The sequence below is a fragment of the Mchenga conophoros genome, linkage group LG8 (genome assembly GCF_057382185.1).
Source record: "Mchenga conophoros isolate Kocher_MC1m ecotype Shallow Benthic linkage group LG8, M_conophoros_male_GT1.1, whole genome shotgun sequence".
In the NCBI taxonomy this organism is placed as follows: Eukaryota; Metazoa; Chordata; class Actinopteri; order Cichliformes; family Cichlidae; genus Mchenga; species Mchenga conophoros.
In genome coordinates this window covers 18,617,580-18,638,105 of record NC_140533.1, presented here as the reverse complement: position 1 = coordinate 18,638,105, position 20,526 = coordinate 18,617,580, and the positions used below count along the sequence as shown (strand labels likewise).

At 40.2% G+C, this 20,526-nt stretch overlaps 1 protein-coding gene, 1 non-coding gene and 1 pseudogene across 5 annotated transcripts; 1 reads left to right on the top strand and 2 right to left on the bottom strand.

Moving 5' to 3' along the window:
- Positions 1-1,482: 1,482 nt before the first annotated feature.
- LOC146568592 (protein phosphatase 1 regulatory subunit 1B-like) lies at positions 1,483-13,019 on the bottom strand. 3 transcript variants are annotated; one of them, XM_085284691.1, is made up of 6 exons: positions 12,927-13,019; positions 12,662-12,844; positions 5,953-6,036; positions 5,056-5,134; positions 2,816-2,935; positions 1,483-2,709 (listed from the first exon to the last, which is right to left on the bottom strand). In XM_085284691.1, the coding sequence occupies exons 2-6, from the start codon at positions 12,755-12,757 to the stop codon at positions 2,597-2,599; spliced, it is 492 nt and encodes a 163-aa protein (XP_085140817.1). In that variant the 5' UTR covers positions 12,758-12,844; positions 12,927-13,019; the 3' UTR covers positions 1,483-2,596. The 3 variants fall into 3 exon arrangements, with proteins under 3 accessions (XP_085140817.1, XP_085140818.1, XP_085140819.1); XM_085284692.1 differs by having other exon boundaries at positions 1,483-2,706; positions 12,662-12,999; XM_085284693.1 differs by having other exon boundaries at positions 5,056-5,131; positions 12,662-12,999.
- On the bottom strand, positions 3,822-3,903 carry trnal-aag (transfer RNA leucine (anticodon AAG)). The gene has a single exon. It is a non-coding gene; the product is annotated as a tRNA-Leu (tRNA).
- Positions 13,020-16,322: 3,303 nt separating the features above from the next.
- On the top strand, positions 16,323-20,159 carry LOC146568591 (neurogenic differentiation factor 2 pseudogene; annotated as a pseudogene). The gene is made up of 2 exons (XR_014893631.1): positions 16,323-16,658; positions 18,769-20,159. The product of XR_014893631.1 is annotated as a neurogenic differentiation factor 2 pseudogene (transcript).
- Positions 20,160-20,526: the final 367 nt, after the last annotated feature.

Genomic DNA, 20,526 nt, shown 5'->3' with positions numbered 1-20,526 from the left:
ATAAGAAGTGTCATTTTAGTATTTTAAAATGCTGTTTTATCAGCATGAAACGCGGTGGCTTCCTTAAAATAACTCACAGTTAAGAACTGGCGGTCCAACATACAGTAAAGCATAGTGCTAAGCTTTTGGTTGAGACTGCACTCGATATAGATGAGAACACAAGCTCCCACTGCTTCACTTTTTGGCTGTTCCTGGAATTAAGGACCTTGAGTTTCCTGGAGTTAAGTTGTTTTTAACAACTGCTAATAGCCAAACCATTCTTAACCCATTAGTTATGGTCTGGTCACATCTGTTTTGAAAGAGCTGGCTTCCTTCAGCTTGTTTGTAAGTGATGAACGTTTGAGGAATCAAAGTTCATTCACCCAACTAATTTATTCAAGCAATTTAATTGTAGCACATATTTATTAGGGGCAAAAAATTGCAAGAAAAAGCTTTTCATTCTGGGTTTACACGCTCTCTTCTACTACTGGGGCTCTATGTAGTCGGTACCACTTTTCCTCCCACATCTGGTGACTGTCGAGATTATTTTAGTACAGGAAACTCATTGTCATGCCAACAAACCAGGCTTGGAATATTTGAGCTTTGTGACATGACACGTTATCCTACTGAAAGGAGCCAGATGATGGGTACACTGTGGGTACACAGAAAAGGATGGATATAGTCAAAAACATTATTGAGGCTCTGGCTTTAAACAAGGATTCATTGATACTAAAGTGGCCTGAAGTGTGGCAAGAAATATTACCCATACTATTACACCACCACACCAGCCTGAACCATCAACAGGTTGGATACAGGCTTGTTTACACTAGATTCTGAAAAATCAGTACTCATCAGATCAGACAGCATTTTTCCATGGTGAGCAAATTTTTGCCTCAGTTTCTTGTTCTTAGCCGACAGTAACAGCACAGGTGTGGTCTTCTGCTGCTGTAAACCATCTGATTCAAATTTTAACCTGTTGTGCACTCAGTGATGTTCTTCTGTAAACTTTGTTTGACAACAACAAGGCATTTTCACCCAGAGCTGCAGGTCAGTGAATATTTTCTCTCTTTCAGACCATGACTGTATCCTCTTGAGATGGTTGCATGGGACAGTTCCAGTAGATCAGCAGTTTATGAAATATCCAGATTCACTTATAGTCAACCATCTTTCCTCCTCATTCTGATGCTCAGTTTGAACTTCAGCAGGTCTTCGCGATTATGTCTACATGCCTAAATGTATTTAGTTACTGCATTGTGATTGGCTAGTCAGATATTTGCATTAATAAGCAGTTGAGCAGGTGAACGCAATAAACTGGCAGGTGAGTGTGCACTGATAAAGAACACAAATACTCTTGGTTAAATCCCACAAACATAAAAAAAAAGTTTGAGCTTAAGCTACATATGGCCTAAATATGGTGACATGGTTTGGTTTGAATAAAAATCAAATGAAATATGTCTTTCAAGGAAAAGAAGCATTAGGCATACAAATACACAAACACCAACAGCCTCATAAATGATTTATTATCAACCGGCACGAAACAGTGTTTATGTACAGGGTCATGAATGAACCTTCATATGTGATGTTTCTGAAAATCAGGTAGATTTTATTTCACTATCAAGCTAACATGTGTGGCATCCCAAACATATCATGTCCGCTAATCTCCATGTTACAAAAAAACAAAAAACCCCAGTTTAAAATATCTAGCCTGAAACAGTTTGCTGCATTATCGTGATTAGTTGGATTAATCTGTTAGGATATAATCTGGTCTACTGTGACTGCGCTGAATTCGTCTGTAATCCTCCGTCTTTTGATTTCTTGACCTTGCAGACAAATGTCTGAAAGACTGAGGAAAGCAAACTTCAGAGATGGACATAACTCTGAAAGCAGTGTCACAGTTTCTGAGCTAAATTCCAGTTGAAACTGGCTATGGTCATCGCACTGCAGTCTGTTACTGTCTGCACTGATACTACGTACAAAATATAATCTTGTGCATTTGTACAACACACACATTAGCTGCAGATGTATCTTCATTACCCACTGTGACATTTGGCATTTGATTTTTTTATGTACTTCTTTTGCTTCTAATCGGACGTGAACTGTAAATTTAGCACCCGTGTCACTTCAGCTCATGCCCCTTTTACATGATGTCAACAAAGCCTATTTAAATTCTAATTCTTCAAACTCAGATGTCTCACAGTATTCCCAGACCTTCAAAGTGAATAAAACAAAACAAAAACAAAACACCTTTTTGAACTAATGAATGCTTTGTGAAAATACGAGAGTTCTTAGCTATTCTTATATTTCTTGTGCAGCGTCCTTGGCTGATAGGAATTTAGCCCTCGTTTCTTTGGCTGACGGCGACACAGTTTCCTTCACAAGTCTCCAGCTAAAGATTTCCTCTGTCAGCTCAATGATATTCTGACCTTCATCATATAATCTCTGTTGTGTTTCTCTTTTTTCTCCACATTCCTCTTTTACACTGTATGTTTCCACAAACCCACAGACCCAATTAATACACACTCATACACATATCCATACACGCATATGTACGGCACACACATGTGCTATGCATATTGATTCATCATAAAACTGTCTCGATCAGGGCTCTCTTCATTTGTCATTCTGCATTTCCTTCCTCTCTTTCTTTGGCATCCTCTTTGTCTTTGTTGCGATGACCTTCTGTCAGACTGTCCAGGAGACCACGCTGATCCCTCTGTGCCTTGCTTTCTTCTTTTAGATCCAACATGAAAAGAAATTTCCAAAGTGTAAATGTCCATACTTGGTATAGTTGCCAGCAAAAATCCAAAAATGGGAAAGCCTATCCTAGCTTACCCACCTGAGGCTTTCTGCTGCCTTTCCTCATCATGTTGCTCCTCTTCTTCCCCTGAAGAGGACTCTGTGTCTACAGACTTCATGTCAAGTGAGGACAAATGGGCCTGTGCCATCTTCTGGACAGCTGAAAATACAAATCAGTTATGATGAATGAAGTTACACTGCAAACATTTTACTAACAAAAATACCAAATTTTCCAATCATCTGTCCATTGTCCTCTAGAGGACAAAGAATAGGTTGATAAAAGAGATTATTGTGTTTGGATTTGTATATCTAGAGCTGTAATGTTACACATCAACTGTGTGCAATGCGTGTGAAATCTAACACTTGCTCTTTACTAATTTTGGCTTTGATTGATTGACTTAACAAATGATATCCCCTTTGCTCTATTACCGCTATAACAGGATCCTTTGGTTATTTTGGTATGAAACTGGGTGAACAGAACCAGCCATGTGGACCTCATTTAGTTGAGCAGGGTGTGTGTTGTAATTCTACTAAGGGGAAGAGGCTGGGTTTTTGGTATTCCAGTGGTATATAGTGAGTCACAGAGTCATTTTGATGACTACCACTGTTTAGTTAATATTTCTGGATGAACTTCCAAAACTAAATCATCTATCAGTTGCCCTAACCTCCCATCTACAATAAGACCTGTACCATGTTTAAATGAAATACCCTCTCTGATTTTTATTGGGTTAGTTGATGAGGAAGAAGATCTGATGATGTTTTGTCTCCAGATGCAGATTCAGACTTTGAAGATCCATTATCCAGTAGTTCATTTGTCCTCCAGTTATTCACTAAGCCAGAGTTTAATGACTTAGTAAGAGATTCGGATATGCCAAAGGACGCACTTGAGTTTTTTGTGTCTATGCTTTTTCTTTTAATAAGAATCATGAAAAGGATCCTAATCGATTCTTTGAAATGTTCTTTAGATAGAAATAGAATAGCCCTTTATTGCAAATGTATGAGAAAATAGAATAGCCCTTGTATGAGAAATTCTGGAAAATGTGCATTGGCAGCAGTGGGATTCGAACCCACGCCCCCGAAGAGACTGGAGCCTTAATCCAGCGCCTTAGACCGCTCGGCCACGCTACCATTGCTGGCTGACCACTGGGTGCAATGTGTTATAAGTACAATGCAGATGAGTGGAGGTCATTCATTGACAGCTCGAAACAGGACCTATAATGTGTCCTAGTGCACATTATAGGACACATTAGCCAAATGGCTATTATGTCTTGTTAAAAGAAACATATGAAAATTTGCAAAATGTTTTGGAGAAGCAGAGATACAATTAGCACAAATGGACCAAATGTGAAAAAAGGTGACAAAAAAGATTTATTATTTAAACTCAGCATCACTGAATTAGGTCATTTCAACTATTTTCTGCAAAGGTCAGAATTGTTTTTAATTTTTTTTATACGGGTTAGTATAATCATTTTGGAGTTAGGTTTCTAATCGCCTGTCTGGTCATTTATCTAATGATCAATATCCACAGGAAAGGACTATGTCATCTGCATATAGAGACAACAAGTTAATGCCAAGGTGAAGATAAATAATGTTCTATGAAGCAATGAGAATATAACAAACTCATGAAGCTTTTGAGCTATTCAAATAAAGTAAAAATCAATCTTAAAATTTTGTTACATTTTTTTAATGTGGATTTTCAATTTTAAAATATACATGCATGTCTTATGAAAGGAAAATTTTTTTGTTATATAAAATTATAAATGCAAACATCACTCAAATAAAACGAGCAAAACCCAGTTAATATTATGAGTGGCAACTGTCATGTCTGCAGGTGCCAAAGCCACAATTTGCACAAAAAAGAAGACGCATAAAAACGTCTGTTGTATAGATATTTATAACAACAGAGTTGGTTTTTTTGTGTGTATTTAAGTCTGTGTGACTCTGGTTGCATCTGATAGTGTGTGTGCATGTGCCAGTGAGTGGGTGAGACCGTGTTACAGCTGTGCAGCCATTCTATAATCCAGGATGATCCAGAACAGACTCACAGCTGCCACTGCTCCTAATCTTACATGACACACGCATGCACACACACACACTCTCATTGTGGTTGTGGAAATGTGCGTAGTCCAGACAGATAGAGACCACATGGTGGTTGCCACAGCAGAATTAGGTCTCCCAAATTCTTTCATTTGGTGTCATTTGTTATATAAACAAGAAAAACCAGTGTGTGGGTACAAGGGAAAAACACACACAAAATGATTCGAGTCAGGGTTCATTTACCTTTAAGAGATGGCGGCTGGTAGGTTGACATGTGAACCAGTTTGGCTTTCAAAGCTCCATTTTCCCCAAGAACCCACTGCTGAAATAAAAAATGCAAACCAGGGTTTACAGCTAAAAGTGTACGCAACACTTTTTTGTCTTATTGTTGCCTCAAACAAATGATACAATATAAGAAATCTAATAATCGCTCCTTTCCAGTTGCAAGGATTAGAGCAGAAAGGCAGTAATGCACAATGTGAAGGTTTGTCAGCAAAAGTCAATGAAAAGATAAAACAAAACGTAAAAGCACTTTCATACTTGTAACAGGTAATTATGGAGTAAAGCATAAATAAAAATGCCATCACTTATTCACATATTTGTTGCGTTATTAAGTGAAGATGCAGAATTAGTTGTCACTGTAATGTACATAATGTAAATAATCGAATTTGACATTTCCTATGAAAGCTTTTCTGCAGCTGTTTTAGAAACAGCTTGAAAATGTAGAAGCTGGTTTCAAAACAGAAAAAAAAAATTTCATCATCAATAAGTCAAAATTTCAAGTTATTATTTCAATTTAATAACTTGGAAATTAAAGTTATTTTTTTAGTCTCTACTTCTTTTCTCAGACGTTTGAGTTGGGAAGAGAAATGTTTGAGATACCTATCTGGAAATTTTGACATAATAACCTGAAACTTTGACTTAAATAGCAAAATGTGGGCTTAATGATAACAAAAAAAAAACTAAAGAGACATTCACAATGCACATAGAAAGTCGAAACACCACATTTCCAATTATTTCAGAGGCCATGATTGCATTGTACTGTGGTCTTTTGGAACTTATGACTACTGTATCGTTGAAATTTGATTCAAACCTTTTACTGCTGGATCTTTAACTTGTATAATTCACATGCATATCTACCTGATGTGGGCTGCTGTCTTCTTCTGGTGATGGTGGGTCCGTCAATCTGAACAGCGTGGCAGGTGTCGGCCTCCGACGACGAATCTGCAGAAGAGAGAGATACAAGAGGTTTTTTTCTTTAGGGCTTCACTGCTTCAATAATCAGCATTCATTTATTCTAAACTGTGGTTTATGGCATGTATGCAGAGGACTTGTTCTTTGAAAGTTAGATGCATTAAAAAAATAAATGCATATCATTATGCAACAACATTCAAGAGACTGTCCAGCTTGTTTGTGAATGAGGATTACGTTTTATGATAGAAGGCAGAAGGATTATTTAAATTATAAATAAATCTAAATAAGGATTATTTAAATTTATTTCCTTTTCTGCTACAAGTTCCTATCGCTTGGATGAAATCACAGTTCTTTTGTAACATGTTTACAGTATGTCTCCATCATACAAAGCAGCCGGTACTTCTTCATCTCCTTGTCTTATATGTGTGAAGCAGGGAGAGTCAAAGTAACCACAAAACACACAAAACATTAAATATACACCCAACTGCCAAATTGTTAGGCACACCTGTTCAACTGCTAGTTAATGCAAATATTTAATCAGCCAATCACATGACAGTGCATTTATGCATAAAAACATACGGAAATAAAGTTCAAGCCTTTCTTTACATTTCTTGAAGAAAGATGATTTAAGTAACTAGAGTTAAGTTTAACTAGAGTTTACAGAGACTATGAAAAGAAAATATGCCTTGTTAATGTCAGAGGTCAGAGTGGAATAGTCAGACTGCTTTGAGCTGAAAGGAATGCAGCAGTAACTCAAATGAAAACTTGCTACAACCAAGGCAGCATTGAAGAGCAGAAGAAGAACATGTTGAACCTTGAAGCAGATTGGCTGCAGCAGCAGACCACACCAGGTGCCACTCCTGTCAGCTAAGAGCAGGAAACTGAGGCTACAGTTTGCACAGGCTCAACAAAATTGGACAACAGGAGTTTGGAAAAATGTAGCCTGATCTGGTCAGCCTTAATTTTAGCAGCAGCAACATTTTTTCTTTTCTAAGTTTACCTTTTTGTGTTTGAGTCCTGCATTTGGGCCCACTTCCTACCTGCCACAGCAGTCATGACACTGCTGGAGTGTAATGGTGTGGGAATATTTTCTTGGCGCACTTTGGGCACCTTAGTACCAACTGAGTATTGTTCAAACGCCACCGCCTCTGTGTTGTTGCTGAGTGTGTCTGTCCCTTTATGACCACATGTATTTTCCAGCACCTTGTAGGGTCTATTCAATGAAAAATGAAGGCATTTCTGAAGGTATAAGAGGGCCCAACTCAGTACTAGCAAGTGTCCGATGAGTGTTTATCTACAGCATATCCCGACCTGTCACATTCCTCTGATAGTTGGGCATTACAAAACTAAGCCTGTCAGTAATATGACTTGTAAATGAACTCTCTAACTTTTAATTTGGTTCAAAAAGATGCAATTTGAGGCCACGGGGCAAAATTTTGCTGTATTCGTCACCTCCTGTGACACGTGAATACATTGTATTAGTAATGCTCTTGTATTCTTGGACCTTCAGTTTATATTTTACTTTCCCATAACATTTCAAAGTGAAATAATGTACTTTTTCATGCACTATTTCTGGATAGTTTTCAGATTAAGATTTTAAAGCAGAGTTGTTAAGGTCATTTCCAGGTTTCAAAGTTCCAAAAGCAAAATACATAACACCTGGGTAAATAAATTACTGATTGAAAATACCATATTTACAAATCTGCTCCACACTAAATAAAGTAGGCACAATTAAGAATTTATTTTATAGAAACAGCAAAAATCCAATAATATAACACTGTTAGGATCCTTATTGTGTCCTTTCATAGAATTTTTACTTGTAATTAGATTGATTACATTTTCTCACCATTATTTTTATAACTTGTTATTTATGGAAAACACACACTATACTCATCGCCGGCTCTATTTTGTGATGTGTGATGGTGATAACATTGTTATGAGATACAAGTGGCTGCCAAGCCAATCACAGCGAAGAGTGTAGGCATTGAAATGTGTGGGCAGCTTTCACTCTGGAGTAACTCTCACAGCTTCTGCTTCCCTTTGTGCACTGCATTCATCCATATTCATGAGTCACACACTAGAATTAAATATGCAGCCCCTTTTTTTGGGGAGGGCATCCTATTAGAGGTTAAAGATGTGTTAACATGAAAATATGAGTGTGGCAATCCAATAAACACACAAAACATGTGCACACAGCACTCAGGAGGGGAAAAAAGGCATGTGGGGCCAAAGGACCAAACCACATTTGGAGCACCTGTCTGAGAGCCTCTTCAGACATAGTGGCCTATGTTTTGTTAACACTGTAGTCGGAAGGTCAAGCACCTGCAGGGAACATATTTTATTTTCATCAGATCCTTGTTGTGCATGTCTGAAATTCCTGTAAATACCACTGATTGCTCAGTGTGGCTGCAGTGGACGTTTGATTTCACTGGAAACAAATTAATGTTTCATAGTTCCTCCTCACATGCTGGGCTTATTGTGTTTGTTATTTTAGAATAATAAATCATTTTAACATTGTATTTTATAATATGGACCTTATTATTTAGGTGATATTCTATTCTTCAGGTTTTTAAAAACTGTATTACCCAAAGCGTTTTTTGAAAATGCATTTTATTGGTCCAATAATGTCTTAAACCAGTGAGGTCCAAGTTATCATGTTATCATTGATGATAAGAAGTAACCTTAACCCTAAAAAATGCAAAGTTTGTTTTTGACATCAGCTGTTGGTTTTATGATATTTATCTTTTATCCCCTGATTGCTTTTTGAGACTTCTGAGGCGACTTTTCAGGGGACAAAGTCCCTCTGACATGTTCTGATAGCATAGGGTTAAGGCTGAGGATTAGGATACTGATAGAGGGACAATAAAGATAGCAACACACAAAACTGAGTGAGGGGTCTGACAAAAATTTGGAAAACAAAAAGCAGAAGGAGAGTTCTTTAAAGAAGTTTGGGCTATTGTTTAAAACATAACAGAAACCTCTCTAAATGAATTATGTCTAACATTTCCTTTTAATAGCTAACTCTTTACTCTGTACTTATCAATATCCAGAAAAGGTCAACTTATTGATCATATTTTTCAATCCACTTAGAAATGTAATGTGTTTTAAATGTTACTGGAACTCGTTGATCGATGCTTTGGGGTTATAAGAAGCCTTTTTCTGTTGCCGCTACCATCAAAACACAGACACGTCTAGAAAGGCAAATTTAAGCAGCAGCATGGGTTCTAAGTTTAGTGGTCATGTAGTAAATCATTAATCCCACACCCCATTTTTTTTGTAGGTCAGATGACCTTTAGTTGCATAACATTCAACTCCAATGCGTCATACTGGATGTTTAAATGAACAATGACAACACTGAGTGGGGGGTAGTGACCTAAAAAGCCTTTTACGCAAAAATAACTTCTGTGCTTAATGATTAAATGCATGCACTAAAAGTATAAAACTGTGTACACAAAACACTTTTCAGGGAATAATCCTTTGCAGAACTTGATTTGACCACAACACGACTCATGACTTCGGACTTTTGACCTGGTTTTTTTTGTGTAGCGTTGGCCTGGATAGTGGAGAACAGGAGCTGAACCCACACAAATGAAAGAAAACACAATTAATGCACTTGAAAATAGAAACTTCCCATTGGAAGACTGGAACTGTCTTGTTTATTTTATTCTCCTGCTACCACCTCCCTTTGTCAGCTACAGTCACTTCATCTAGGTCTGAAGATTTACCAATATTAAGACCAATATTAAGCCATCAGCCCACTCTGTAAATAGCATTAATGATTAACAGGGGTGCGTATGCTGGGTTTGTAAGAACAAGACCCTATTAGACTTTAGAGCTTTTTATTTGTGCTCTTGGCAGGAGCTGCCCTCGCCCTTGATTCATTCCTCAGTCATCCACAGCTAATCTCTTTCTTTTTAATCAGTCATCTCCTTGGCTGATGATTTTCCTCCTTTTGCGTGTCTTGTTCGGCTTCTGTCAGCTATCTTTGTCTCTTTTCTTCTGCCGTTTTTCCCTTTCCAGCTCAATGTGTTCCGTTTATTCCTGCCTTTATTTTGATTTATTCTAGATGTTTCAGTCGCTATCGACGGGCGGCATTTCTCAAGGACCACAAAAGGACAAGAAACTCTTGATGAGACCTCACAAGACAGTAAGAGAAGGTGGCTAAAACCTCAGTAAACCAAAATCTCAAGGACAGAAAAGAAAAAATACACTTCAGCACTGCTCCTGCAGCTCTCCACTTGTTTTTTGAAACAAATTCCACCACTGGACGGAAACAGAAGTATTACAAGACAGATCCTATTAACTAGTCATGCTGTTGCACTCACACATGCATACAGTAGAGGCTCAAGACTGTTTGGTGGCAGCTCATCTACTTGTCATAGTAGAAAGATTTAGGTAAGCAAGCTGATATTGTCCATAACATGAATTAGCATGTTGTGTGAGCTCTGATGTGCTCTGTTGGCACACTGGAAGAGCTGTTAATGATGCCAAAATATCATGTGACTTTGTGCATGTGTAGCTCAGGTGTAACTTATAATCAAAACGCTTTTAAAATCAAAGTAAGCACAATTTATTTTTAAGTATTAAAAAAATCAGCTCTGACTGCCTATTATGCTCTTGCAATTTTGGATTTAAAGTTATTACTCTCTCCTCTTTCACTCATGGGACCTTAAAAAAAACTGTCAAAATAACTGCCTGAGTCATTACTAGGATCGCTGCCAGGGTACAAGACTTCCTTACAGAGGAAATTTGCTGAATATAAGTCATTGCTGAGGTCTGGCCTCACAGGATTTGAATCTCCTCTTTTTCTACTTGTTGTTGTGTCACTTTTACTGTATGTATGAATTTGAAATCACTTCCTTTTATGTGTGTGTACACTGATGCCGAAGACGGTCATTTCTAGTTTAGCTTTTTAAAAAGTGATCAAGAAATTCAGCCGATGAGGTGCTATCAAGGTCTTTCGAGCTAGGAACCCATTCCCAGAAGGACTTGCTACATGTTGGGTTAAGTTATCGATGAGAGTTGTGGTTTTAAGCATTCCTACACGTCTCATTCCACATGATATGACCACAGGGCATTTTTGGTCAGTTAGAAAGAAGAAATTCGAAGATTATGATACAGTTTTCCAAAACTATAGATCACAAAGCTCTTTTTGCAGGTGAATATTTATCTCCTCAGACTGTTTCCTTGTATCTCTGTGTGTGCAGGACTTCCTTAGTTTGATCCCGTCCCTCTTATTTTCATCAACAGATGCCTGAGGATTATTATTTTGTGCACACTGTTCCAGCAGACTTATGGTCACTTTGGTGACGTGATGGCTTCAGAAACACAGAAAATGAAGCCCTGTAACCTTACTCCTACTTTGAAGGAAATGTGCTTCTTCAGGGTCCTCCTGATATATAATGTCTCTGGCTTCTTGCAGTCTTATTTAATCAGTGGAGGAAGATTGCCATAATCTTACTAAGATCTGAGCTGATAAAACTGCCAGAGCATCTTATAGACAAAACGAGTGAAGAAGTGAACAAGTCTATCAGGTAGAGTATAGCAACTGATTAGCATCAGACTGTATTTAAATTAAAATATCACTCAGAATTGTGCCATCATTGTGCATGGGCTTGCTTAGAAAAGCAAATAAATGATCCCTTCTGTACTGGACAGGGTATGAATCAAGCAAACAGAAAACCCAGAGACCAAGAGTGGGCTGTAAACAGCAGATGCAGCAGAAAATATCTGCCCAGAAGTTATTGATTTATTAGGCTGAAACAAGCTTTCCAAACAGATGCCATTTGAAATTTTCCAAATCTCCTACTTGGAAAAAAAAAGAACATTTCTTACTCTGCACCTGGTCTCCAGTGAAACTTCCCTTAAGGGAGCGACTGAAGAAATGAACATCTCCTGCACAAGGAATGGATAAGCCTGTCATTTGCTGCTTTTTGTGTCCAAATATTACCTCATTGGCAACTTTGTGACCTTTATGGGCTCTTGTCTTTAACACCACCAATAACATATGCACATCTCTGCTCATACTGTACAGCATAATACCTTCCCTCTTCACCCTGCCCTGCACTGTTTGCATTGACCAGCGCTCGCTTTGGGATGATTCAGCATAAGCAACAGATAACGGATCTGACTTTACATAATATGCTCACCACCTCCACGAGCGTATGAGTAATACCTTCTACATTTTGCTTCTTGTGTGTGGTAAAGGATTTATTACTCAGGCGCAACTAATTTTTAATGCCACAAATAGTCCTTTATCCCTCACCTCCTCCTCCTCCTCTTCCTCCTCCATTCGGATGGAAGGGCAAAGAAATCTCATCAACTTTAAGGACTCCAAAAAAAATCTGTAGCTGCAGAGCTCTGCTTAATTCCAGCACTGCCCATACCCTGCTGCCCACAGAGTAACATACAAACATCAAAACACAGTTTTGCAAAGTCTTGCTAGAGCAGTCTGTCAGCCTCCGTGTTAAGCACTGATGCCCCTGAAGAAGCATTAATGATGGAACTGCAGGCGAGCACGTTTTAGATATTTACTTTTAAAATGTACAGATGCAGTTACCCAGCCTGAGCTTAACAATCCTTCCACACACACACTCATCTCCACAACCACTGTCATCATCCGTGTAGGCTACAGCCACACTCCCTCAGATCTCACCATCTCCACCTGTCGCGGGTCCAGCTGGGTGGGCACGGAGGAAGGCACGGAAAATTGGATCTTCCTCCTCGCATCCGCGTCTGCCTCTCGGTCCATCACCTCCGTCTCTGCGGGGAACAGCAGCAGCAGCAGCAGCAGCAGCAACGAGTCCCGCCTGTCACCTCCGCAGCCGAGCGCACAAACCTAGAGTCCAGAGGAGGTCAGCTTCAGTGGAACCGCCTGTGGAAAAACTGCAGTAAAGTGCTTATACTTGACAAAAACTCGCCGTCAGTGAGTAAACAGCGGCATCTCTCTCTGTCCCGGCGATCCTCTGGTCTCTGGAGTTCCGTTTAACAGCAGCGATCAGCTCCTCTTCCCCGCCTCCCCGCCAGTCTCCCCTCCCCTTCCTCTCACACTTTGTCCGCTGACCTTAATGCGTGAGGAGGAAAGAAGAGCAGTGAAGGTTTTGTTGCCTTTACTGGAGCCGCAAACTTTGCGCATTTGCATTTTAAAGTTGTCCGATAAAGAATGAAGGGGAAATTGAAGAAAAAAAGCGAGGAAGTTACACAACTTCAAAGAATTTCACAAACTGATAAACAACTAAAGTCAGCATCGAGTCATAGTGAACTAAAAGAAACGAATTTTAAGATATTAGGAAGATGCCACTCACTGCTATCTTAGCAAAAATGTGCCGAATCCTGGTTGGGAAGAAATAGATTTTTTAATTTTAATTAATTAACGAAGTAATTAATTTTAGGTAGGCACTTAAGGTCGTATTTTATTGCACTGACGTTGAGTGCAAATTTGCGTGCTCACTTTGAGGACGATCAACAAACTGGAAATATAAATAAATAAAGATCTAATCGCTCCCCCTCTTCCAGAGGCAAAAGTATTAACCTCTGCTTTCGCCGGTGCCCACCTTGGCTTTACCATATGCACAGCGAATATCTGCGAGGCACTCAGTTGCCATGACAACAGCTTTTCTTCTTAGAGAGCTGGCAGTGCAGGAAGTGTGTTGGAGTGTGTGCTTCGGCATAAGTTCGAGGAGAGGCAGGGCAAGAGAGGACAAATGCATTTGTCAGCGCGCAACACAATCAGCGGCCAAGCTGTCACGAACTGTCATTTATTTGTACGTGGGATCCCCCCGAGCATGTAGGCTGTTTCAGGCGGAAGTGTCCTATTTTTCATGTGTCATGCAATTCGTAAAGAAGTGGAAAAAGGTAAACTTTCACCCAAATCATTATGTTTTCCTAAAAGTCAAACAACAGGATACATTTGGTGACTAAATATAACCAAAAGGAGATTGAAAAACAAACTTTTCTAAAGGCTTTCTCCTTGTGGTGTATATTGTGTGTATATTGGAAAACGAACCAGATGCCCCTGTAAGCAGAGGGCCCCATGGTTGATCCCACTTGCCACAAGCCCAAGGGTTCACCCTCTACTGAAGTACTGGACTTGAGAAAAGCTCTGGACATCTGCCAGCTTCAAGAAGAGTTGCTAATGACAGCAAACTCAGGCCTGCTGGGCGAGGTCTGCAGATAAAAGAGCTCGCCACCTTGGACATTTTAAAAGAGCCCATCTGTGGCTCAGCTCCGTTTCAGTTCGTCTGTCGTCCTTGAAAACATAATGTATGTTTGCGAGCACTTTCAACAACACGTGACACCAAGCAACACTGGGATGACAAGTCAGCACCATCTTATGGCCAAAAGTAAAGAAATCACTTCACTGAGGGGAGGTTTGAATGCAAGTAAATATATGATAGTCCAAACTCACGACACAGCACAAAAATGAGCAGAGCTGAAGGTGAAATATTTATAAGATTATTGTGTTATTATAAATGTAATGTAGAATCCACAACAGATCATATATGTGAGCGTTCCTGTGTGGCACTGTGTAGTTACTGAAACCACCAGAAGGTGGCGACAACTGCTAAGAAAAAGCAGCCATTTCTAATTTCTTATGACTGACGTTTGCACAGAGCGATATTTAAATTTTTACATTTATAGTTCAAAGTATTGAAATAACAAGAATATTTATTTGCAATATTTAAAAATATGAATATTTCAATATATTTCACAAAACCTAAAAGCAATAAAACATGATGCAAATATCCACAGATTTACTTCTGCTGAAGAAGGTAAATATTTGGCTGTGTTTATTTACAACACACTCTAAATTAAAAACGTCGTTCCATCCTCTTTTGGAAAAGCTGAAAATGCGTAATTTTATTATATTTTACCGAGGACGTCGTGTATTTGCTTTCTATTTCCAGCAGGTGTCACCCACACATAACTGTGGAAAGAGTAGTCACTGAGAATTTCAGTGATATGTGAACCGAGCCGTAAAATATAGATGTTTATAAGATTGATAGAACCAAAGGCTTGGCAGTTCAGGACATATGAGGCCAAATTAACTTTAAAGCTTCTCCTAATCTCTTCATTTTCCTCTTTAAATATAATAACTCAAGGCAGATATAGAATAAACAATACTATACAATACTCTTCTCCAGGTTTTAAACCTTTTCAATCACAGCGGAGGGGAAAATGCATTTATTTGTTCATTTAGTTCTTACTTTTAATCTGAGCTGTGACATGACGCCTTTGGTGACTCCTAAAACCGAGAATCTCGAACTCTCCTTTTGCCTGTAGGATAATGTAATGATATGATGATATGCATGACGTGTCTTCATTATTTAAATGTCCATTTGATGTAAGTGTATGTTTGGCATTTAATAGTGAAAGAAAAATAGCATGAAATTCTTCTTATTGGGTTTGAGCTTTTGTTATTAACCCAAAGGACTCCTGAAAATGGCACATAATATCTCTCATTAACCTCCATTCACATTTGTGCCCGTGTATGACTTTTATCAGAGATTTAAATGTGTGAAACAATAAAAAATAAAAATACTTGTCTGTCAGGCACTTTGGTTTTTCCACTGAGAATGCACAAATTACACAGCGGTCAGTCGAGTGAGGCTCAATAGCATGATGATGATGATGATGCTGATAAGCCTCCCCACCACCCACCCCGCCTTTCGTTCTTGCTTCTCTCTACCTCTTGCCTTGCCCCATCTTCTGGCCCCTCTCTGCAATCTGTGCCTTCGCCACCTTTGGCGTCAGTCCGGCCGCTGGCACCTGTGCCAGTCCTGGCAACCCAAACCAAGACGCCTTGCTAAGCTCAGTTCAACTGATTCGTTTAGGCAATTGCACTCTGACTCTGATCTGTATGAACGGCAACTTACTCATCCCAGACCTTTGTGTGGGGTGTGGGCACGCTGGTTTGCTCAAGTTTCTGTTGATGGAATCGGGGATGAGTTCAGTTGCTGTTTGTTTTTTTGGGCCAATATACTGTTTCACTGAAATACTTCCAAAATGTTCCCATATGTGGATGATTTCCATCATCATGATTTTCTTATCCTACACAGCTCATTTTAGATCTCCGCGCTGGGGATATTTGTTGTGGCGTAGCCAACTATATGAATGCTATTACATGTATATTACAATTAATGCTATAAGGGGATTTTCCTACATCTTCTATACGAGATTAACCCAATTTTCCCCAAAGATGGAGGTTAAGAGAAGCAGCCTGAATCCTACGTTTCTTTTTTTTGTGCCATCCTCTCCTTATTCCATTTTCTCTTTCAGCTCAGTGACAGATGGCGAGTCCCTCTCCCCCAGGGGAAGCCAGTCTCTGTGAATGCGGCCGCATGTCAATCACCGGCTCTCATGTGATGGCTCTTGCCAATGACGTGCCAGCCATATGGGCCTGGCATCAGAGCTGGTATGTAACCCACCCAGTCCTGCCTCTGAGGTGCCACACGGCTCCCTCCTCGCGTTTGGGCTGAGGATAGCAGCAGCAGACAGAGCAGGGTGGCAGGAGAGGAGAGAGAGGTGTGAGAGCAGAACGCAGCGCCTCGCTCGCACAAGCATCCGTGCAGGGCGTGTGGATGTGATGCCCACCCGGAGAGAGATGGTGTAAACAAACCCGCTTTGCCCCGTCACTGAGCTCCACCACGGAGGTAGGTTGCACAATTCTAGTCAGTAGACTATCAGATAATGATCCAGATTTGTTTTTGTCTTTGTGCTGATGTCTCTTACAGCCACGGTTAGGGGAGGGTAATTTGGGTTTCGATGCCAGATTGAGATAATGTAATGCTTTAAACCTGTTTTGGAAGAAGGGTGCAGTTTTCCTGGCTCTTTTTGATCATTGTATCGCAAGCGATATGATCAGATTGGGCTTGTAATCTTTTTTTAAGGCTTTTTCATTTTTGTTATATATATATATATATATTAATGTTTTTATTATCGGAGGACATCGATCATGCTGTGTTTCATAGATTTCGTTTAAATAAATCCACACTGACCCTCAAGAGATAGGTTCTACTTGTCACTTTTGGCATTCATAATTTGCATTTTATTGTCTTAGAAAATGAGCAGCATGTGTGTGTGCGTGTGTGTGTGTGTGTGCGTGTGTGCGTGTGTGCGTGTGTGTTTGTGTGTGCTCTTGCATGATTCACGTCAGAGCACTGTGGGGGTAGTATTCTCCACAGAGATACATAGGCTAATTGACAAGGTATTGGTAGGCATTAATTACATTGTGCTTACAAGATTAGATAAAAAATACGCCCTTGGACACCAAACGCACAGCTGAGCTCAGGGTAGTGAGAACCTGAGGAGATCTGTGGATGTGGCAGCTTTATAATATCTTTACATTTAATTTTAGCACAGAACTTGTCTATTTAACCCGTGTCGTCGGTGAATGTGGTGACATGAATTCGGAGAGGATTTACATTTTGACTAAGTTGGTTTCAGAAAAAATAAATAAATAAATTATGAGGAGAAATTTAATTAAAAGCTAGATTTGTGTAACTTAAAAAGAGCTTTGATCGGGCTGGAATCTCTGACGGAAAAGAAAGGTATTGATAGAATTATTTAAAAAAACAAACAGTCAAGGTCAGTATGAAAACATACTCTAATTTTCGCTCACAAATCTATGATTTATTTATTTATTAAGTCCAGACAAACTAAAGTCCTCAGATGAGGATTTATCTGTAGCCTGCGTGATCTGCGAAGGTGTGCCAAACAGGGTTCATGAACCCGCAGAGAGTTTACTGAGGTTCTGGTGCATTTCATTTTTACACTATCTGGATGTTATAAGTTAAACGCATATATCTAATTTTTTTTCACGATTAAGATTAAAAAAATAGAAAAAGGTGTATTTTAAAAATGTAATTTTTAACAAAAATCTGTTTGCTCCCTTGGTCCTGTGTGCGGCCTGTGTGTAATGGAATTCCTCCAAGTTGGTAATTTATTGGACAGAGGAGGGACCCGCACCCCAGTGAGCCCCTTGGGGATTCAGCAGAAGCAGGCCAGTCTGCGCCGTGCTGCTGGAGGGAACAGATCGAAGCACATGCTGAGGCCGAACAGTGGCCTACACGGTTACTTGCCTGAAGAATAAACCAAATGCATCTGATTTTCTTAAAAAAACGATAGTACTAAATTATAAAGTTTTTATTAAGAGAATCTTCCATAAATATGTTTTTGCTATAATTTTTTTTAAAAGGTGGAAACATTAAGTTTTCGTGACGAGCAATTTTATACGGCCAATTTGGTTAAGCACAATGTGAAACTAAATTGATTCAAATTGAAATAAATATTAAATGTATGCATTTATTTTTTTACACAAAAGATGACAGTTTTTTTTTTGTTTAGCAATTGAACAATATTTCATGGCATATAGATAACCTGTCTTGTAGAATTTTGAACCCTAGGTGATGGGATAATTTTACAAACTGTCATAGCTCTATAGCTCTAGGTTGTCTCTTTTTCAAACAAAGATGTAACCCACTGTGGAACAGCTGGGATACCCTGCTTGGTGGATTTCAGTCTGAAGAAGCCTTGACGTTCAACGCAAAACTCGGTGATATAAGCCACAGGGCACTCTCACTGCTTATAAAATAATTAGCGAATAATAACTGTTTTTTTTGTTTCTTTCTTAAGATTAGGGACGTCTAGAAGCTACGACCCTATGAGGGCTCACCGGAGATTTTTTTGCAATGCGTGCTTGTTGGTGCGTAAAAAGCAGGGCGCCCAACAGCCAGGCTGAAGCGCTGTTTGTCTGTCTTGCAGGTTGCATGCCACAATGTTGAGCCGTCTGTTCAGCGAGGTGCTGCCAGACGTCCAGAGGCTCGCAGCCGACTGGGTGGAGGACAATGAGGTCGAGGACTCCAAAGCCAAGGAAGATGACCACGAGCCCTGCCACCTCGAGGAGGACGAGCTGGACGAGCCACTGGAAGGCAGCAGTCGAGCTGAGTCTGAGATGGCCGGCGACGATGATGAGGACGAGGAGGCCGAGGAAGAGGAGTGTGGGGATGAGAACAGCGGGGACAAACCCAAGAAGCGCGGCCCAAAGAAACGTAAGATGACGGCGGCTCGCGTGGAGCGCTCCAAGATGCGTCGGGTAAAGGCAAACGCTCGGGAGCGCATGCGCATGCACGACTTGAATTCCGCGCTGGACAACCTGCGCAAGGTGGTGCCCTGCTATTCAAAAACCCAAAAACTCTCCAAGATCGAGACTCTGAGGCTGGCCAAGAATTACATATTAGCCCTCGGGGAGATTTTACGCAACGGAAAGCGTCCAGATGTGGTGACCTACGTGCAGATGTTGTGCAAAGGCCTGTCCCAGCCCACCACCAATCTGGTGGCAGGCTGCCTGCAGCTCAACACCAGGAACTTCCTAACTGAACAGTGTTCAGACGGAGCCCGATTCCACATGCCGAGTTCTCCTTTCTCGGTCCATCCCTACTCGTACCGGTGTTCGCGCATCTCCAGCCCTCATTACCAGCCCGGAACCGGTGCTCTCAACTTGCGAAGCCACTCCTACGGCTCTGGATACGAGGCCGTGTACCCGCCTGGAGGCACGTCCCCTGACTACAGCAGCCCGGACTACGAAGGCCAGCACAGCCCTCCCGTGTGCCTGAACGGCGGACTCTCCGGGAGGCAGCAGGAGTCCTCTGAGACTGACAGGAACTATCATTACTCTGTGCACTACTCTGGACTGACCACTTCTCGACCCAGCCACAGCATACCCTTTGGGCCTTCGGGTACGCGCAGTGGTGGTGCGCACTCAGAAAACATTCCACCATTCCACGACGTACACTTGCACCACGACAGGGCGCCCCCATACGAGGATCTCAATGCCTTTTTCCACAATTGATTCCATACTACGGTCCAATCAGGCTTATTGACATTCTAATGACAATCCTATAATGTTTAATATTGTTTGGGAAGCAAGAAGAGTCTCTAAAGGGAGGTGATGGAGGTGGCAGAAAGAGTCTTTTGATTATCTTCTGTATTCTACTGATGTCATCCCTATACTGTTGTACATCATATCAAAGTGTGTCCAGTATTATCCTGTATGCAGAATGAGTGCAACTGACATAAACAATGTATAGGCCAACATGAAACATGTTATGACTCAAACGACTTAAAATAAAAAAGTGTTTTCTAATCGTCTGAAATGAGCGAACAAATCTTCTTTCTTTACTAGGGGAGCTTTCATTCAGTTACTGCAATATATCATGAAAATAATTCATAAAAAAAGGTTCCTTGAAAATAAAAAAAAAATAAAAAAAAATAGCACTTAACGGTTGTAACTCAGTAATATTTTTTAATATAACTAGGTGCAAATTTTCCCTGTGGTCAGCCAACCCTGTAAACAACACATTAAAGTCGCTTTTCGCAGAATACACAGGTCCTACAGCTCACTCGCTCTCAGGGCAGTGAAAGATTTACAGTAGACAGATTAGAGCAGCAGGCTAAAAGCCTTTTATCTCAGCTCAATGGCAATGTGTAGTTGATCTCTGCTTTATAAATTAAGAATTTATG

Excerpts from the sequence above, each read along its gene's own strand:
- LOC146568592 (XM_085284691.1), bottom strand. The coding sequence starts at position 12,757 with ATGGACCGAGAGGCAGACGCGGATGCGAGGAGGAAGATCCAATTTTCC. Across the intron at positions 5,135-5,952 it reads AAGACAGCAGCCCACATCAG|CAGTGGGTTCTTGGGGAAAA; the intron begins GTAGATATGCAT and ends TTTTTATTTCAG. Across the intron at positions 2,710-2,815 it reads AAGGCAGCAGAAAGCCTCAG|AAGAAAGCAAGGCACAGAGG; the intron begins GTGGGTAAGCTA and ends TGGATCTAAAAG.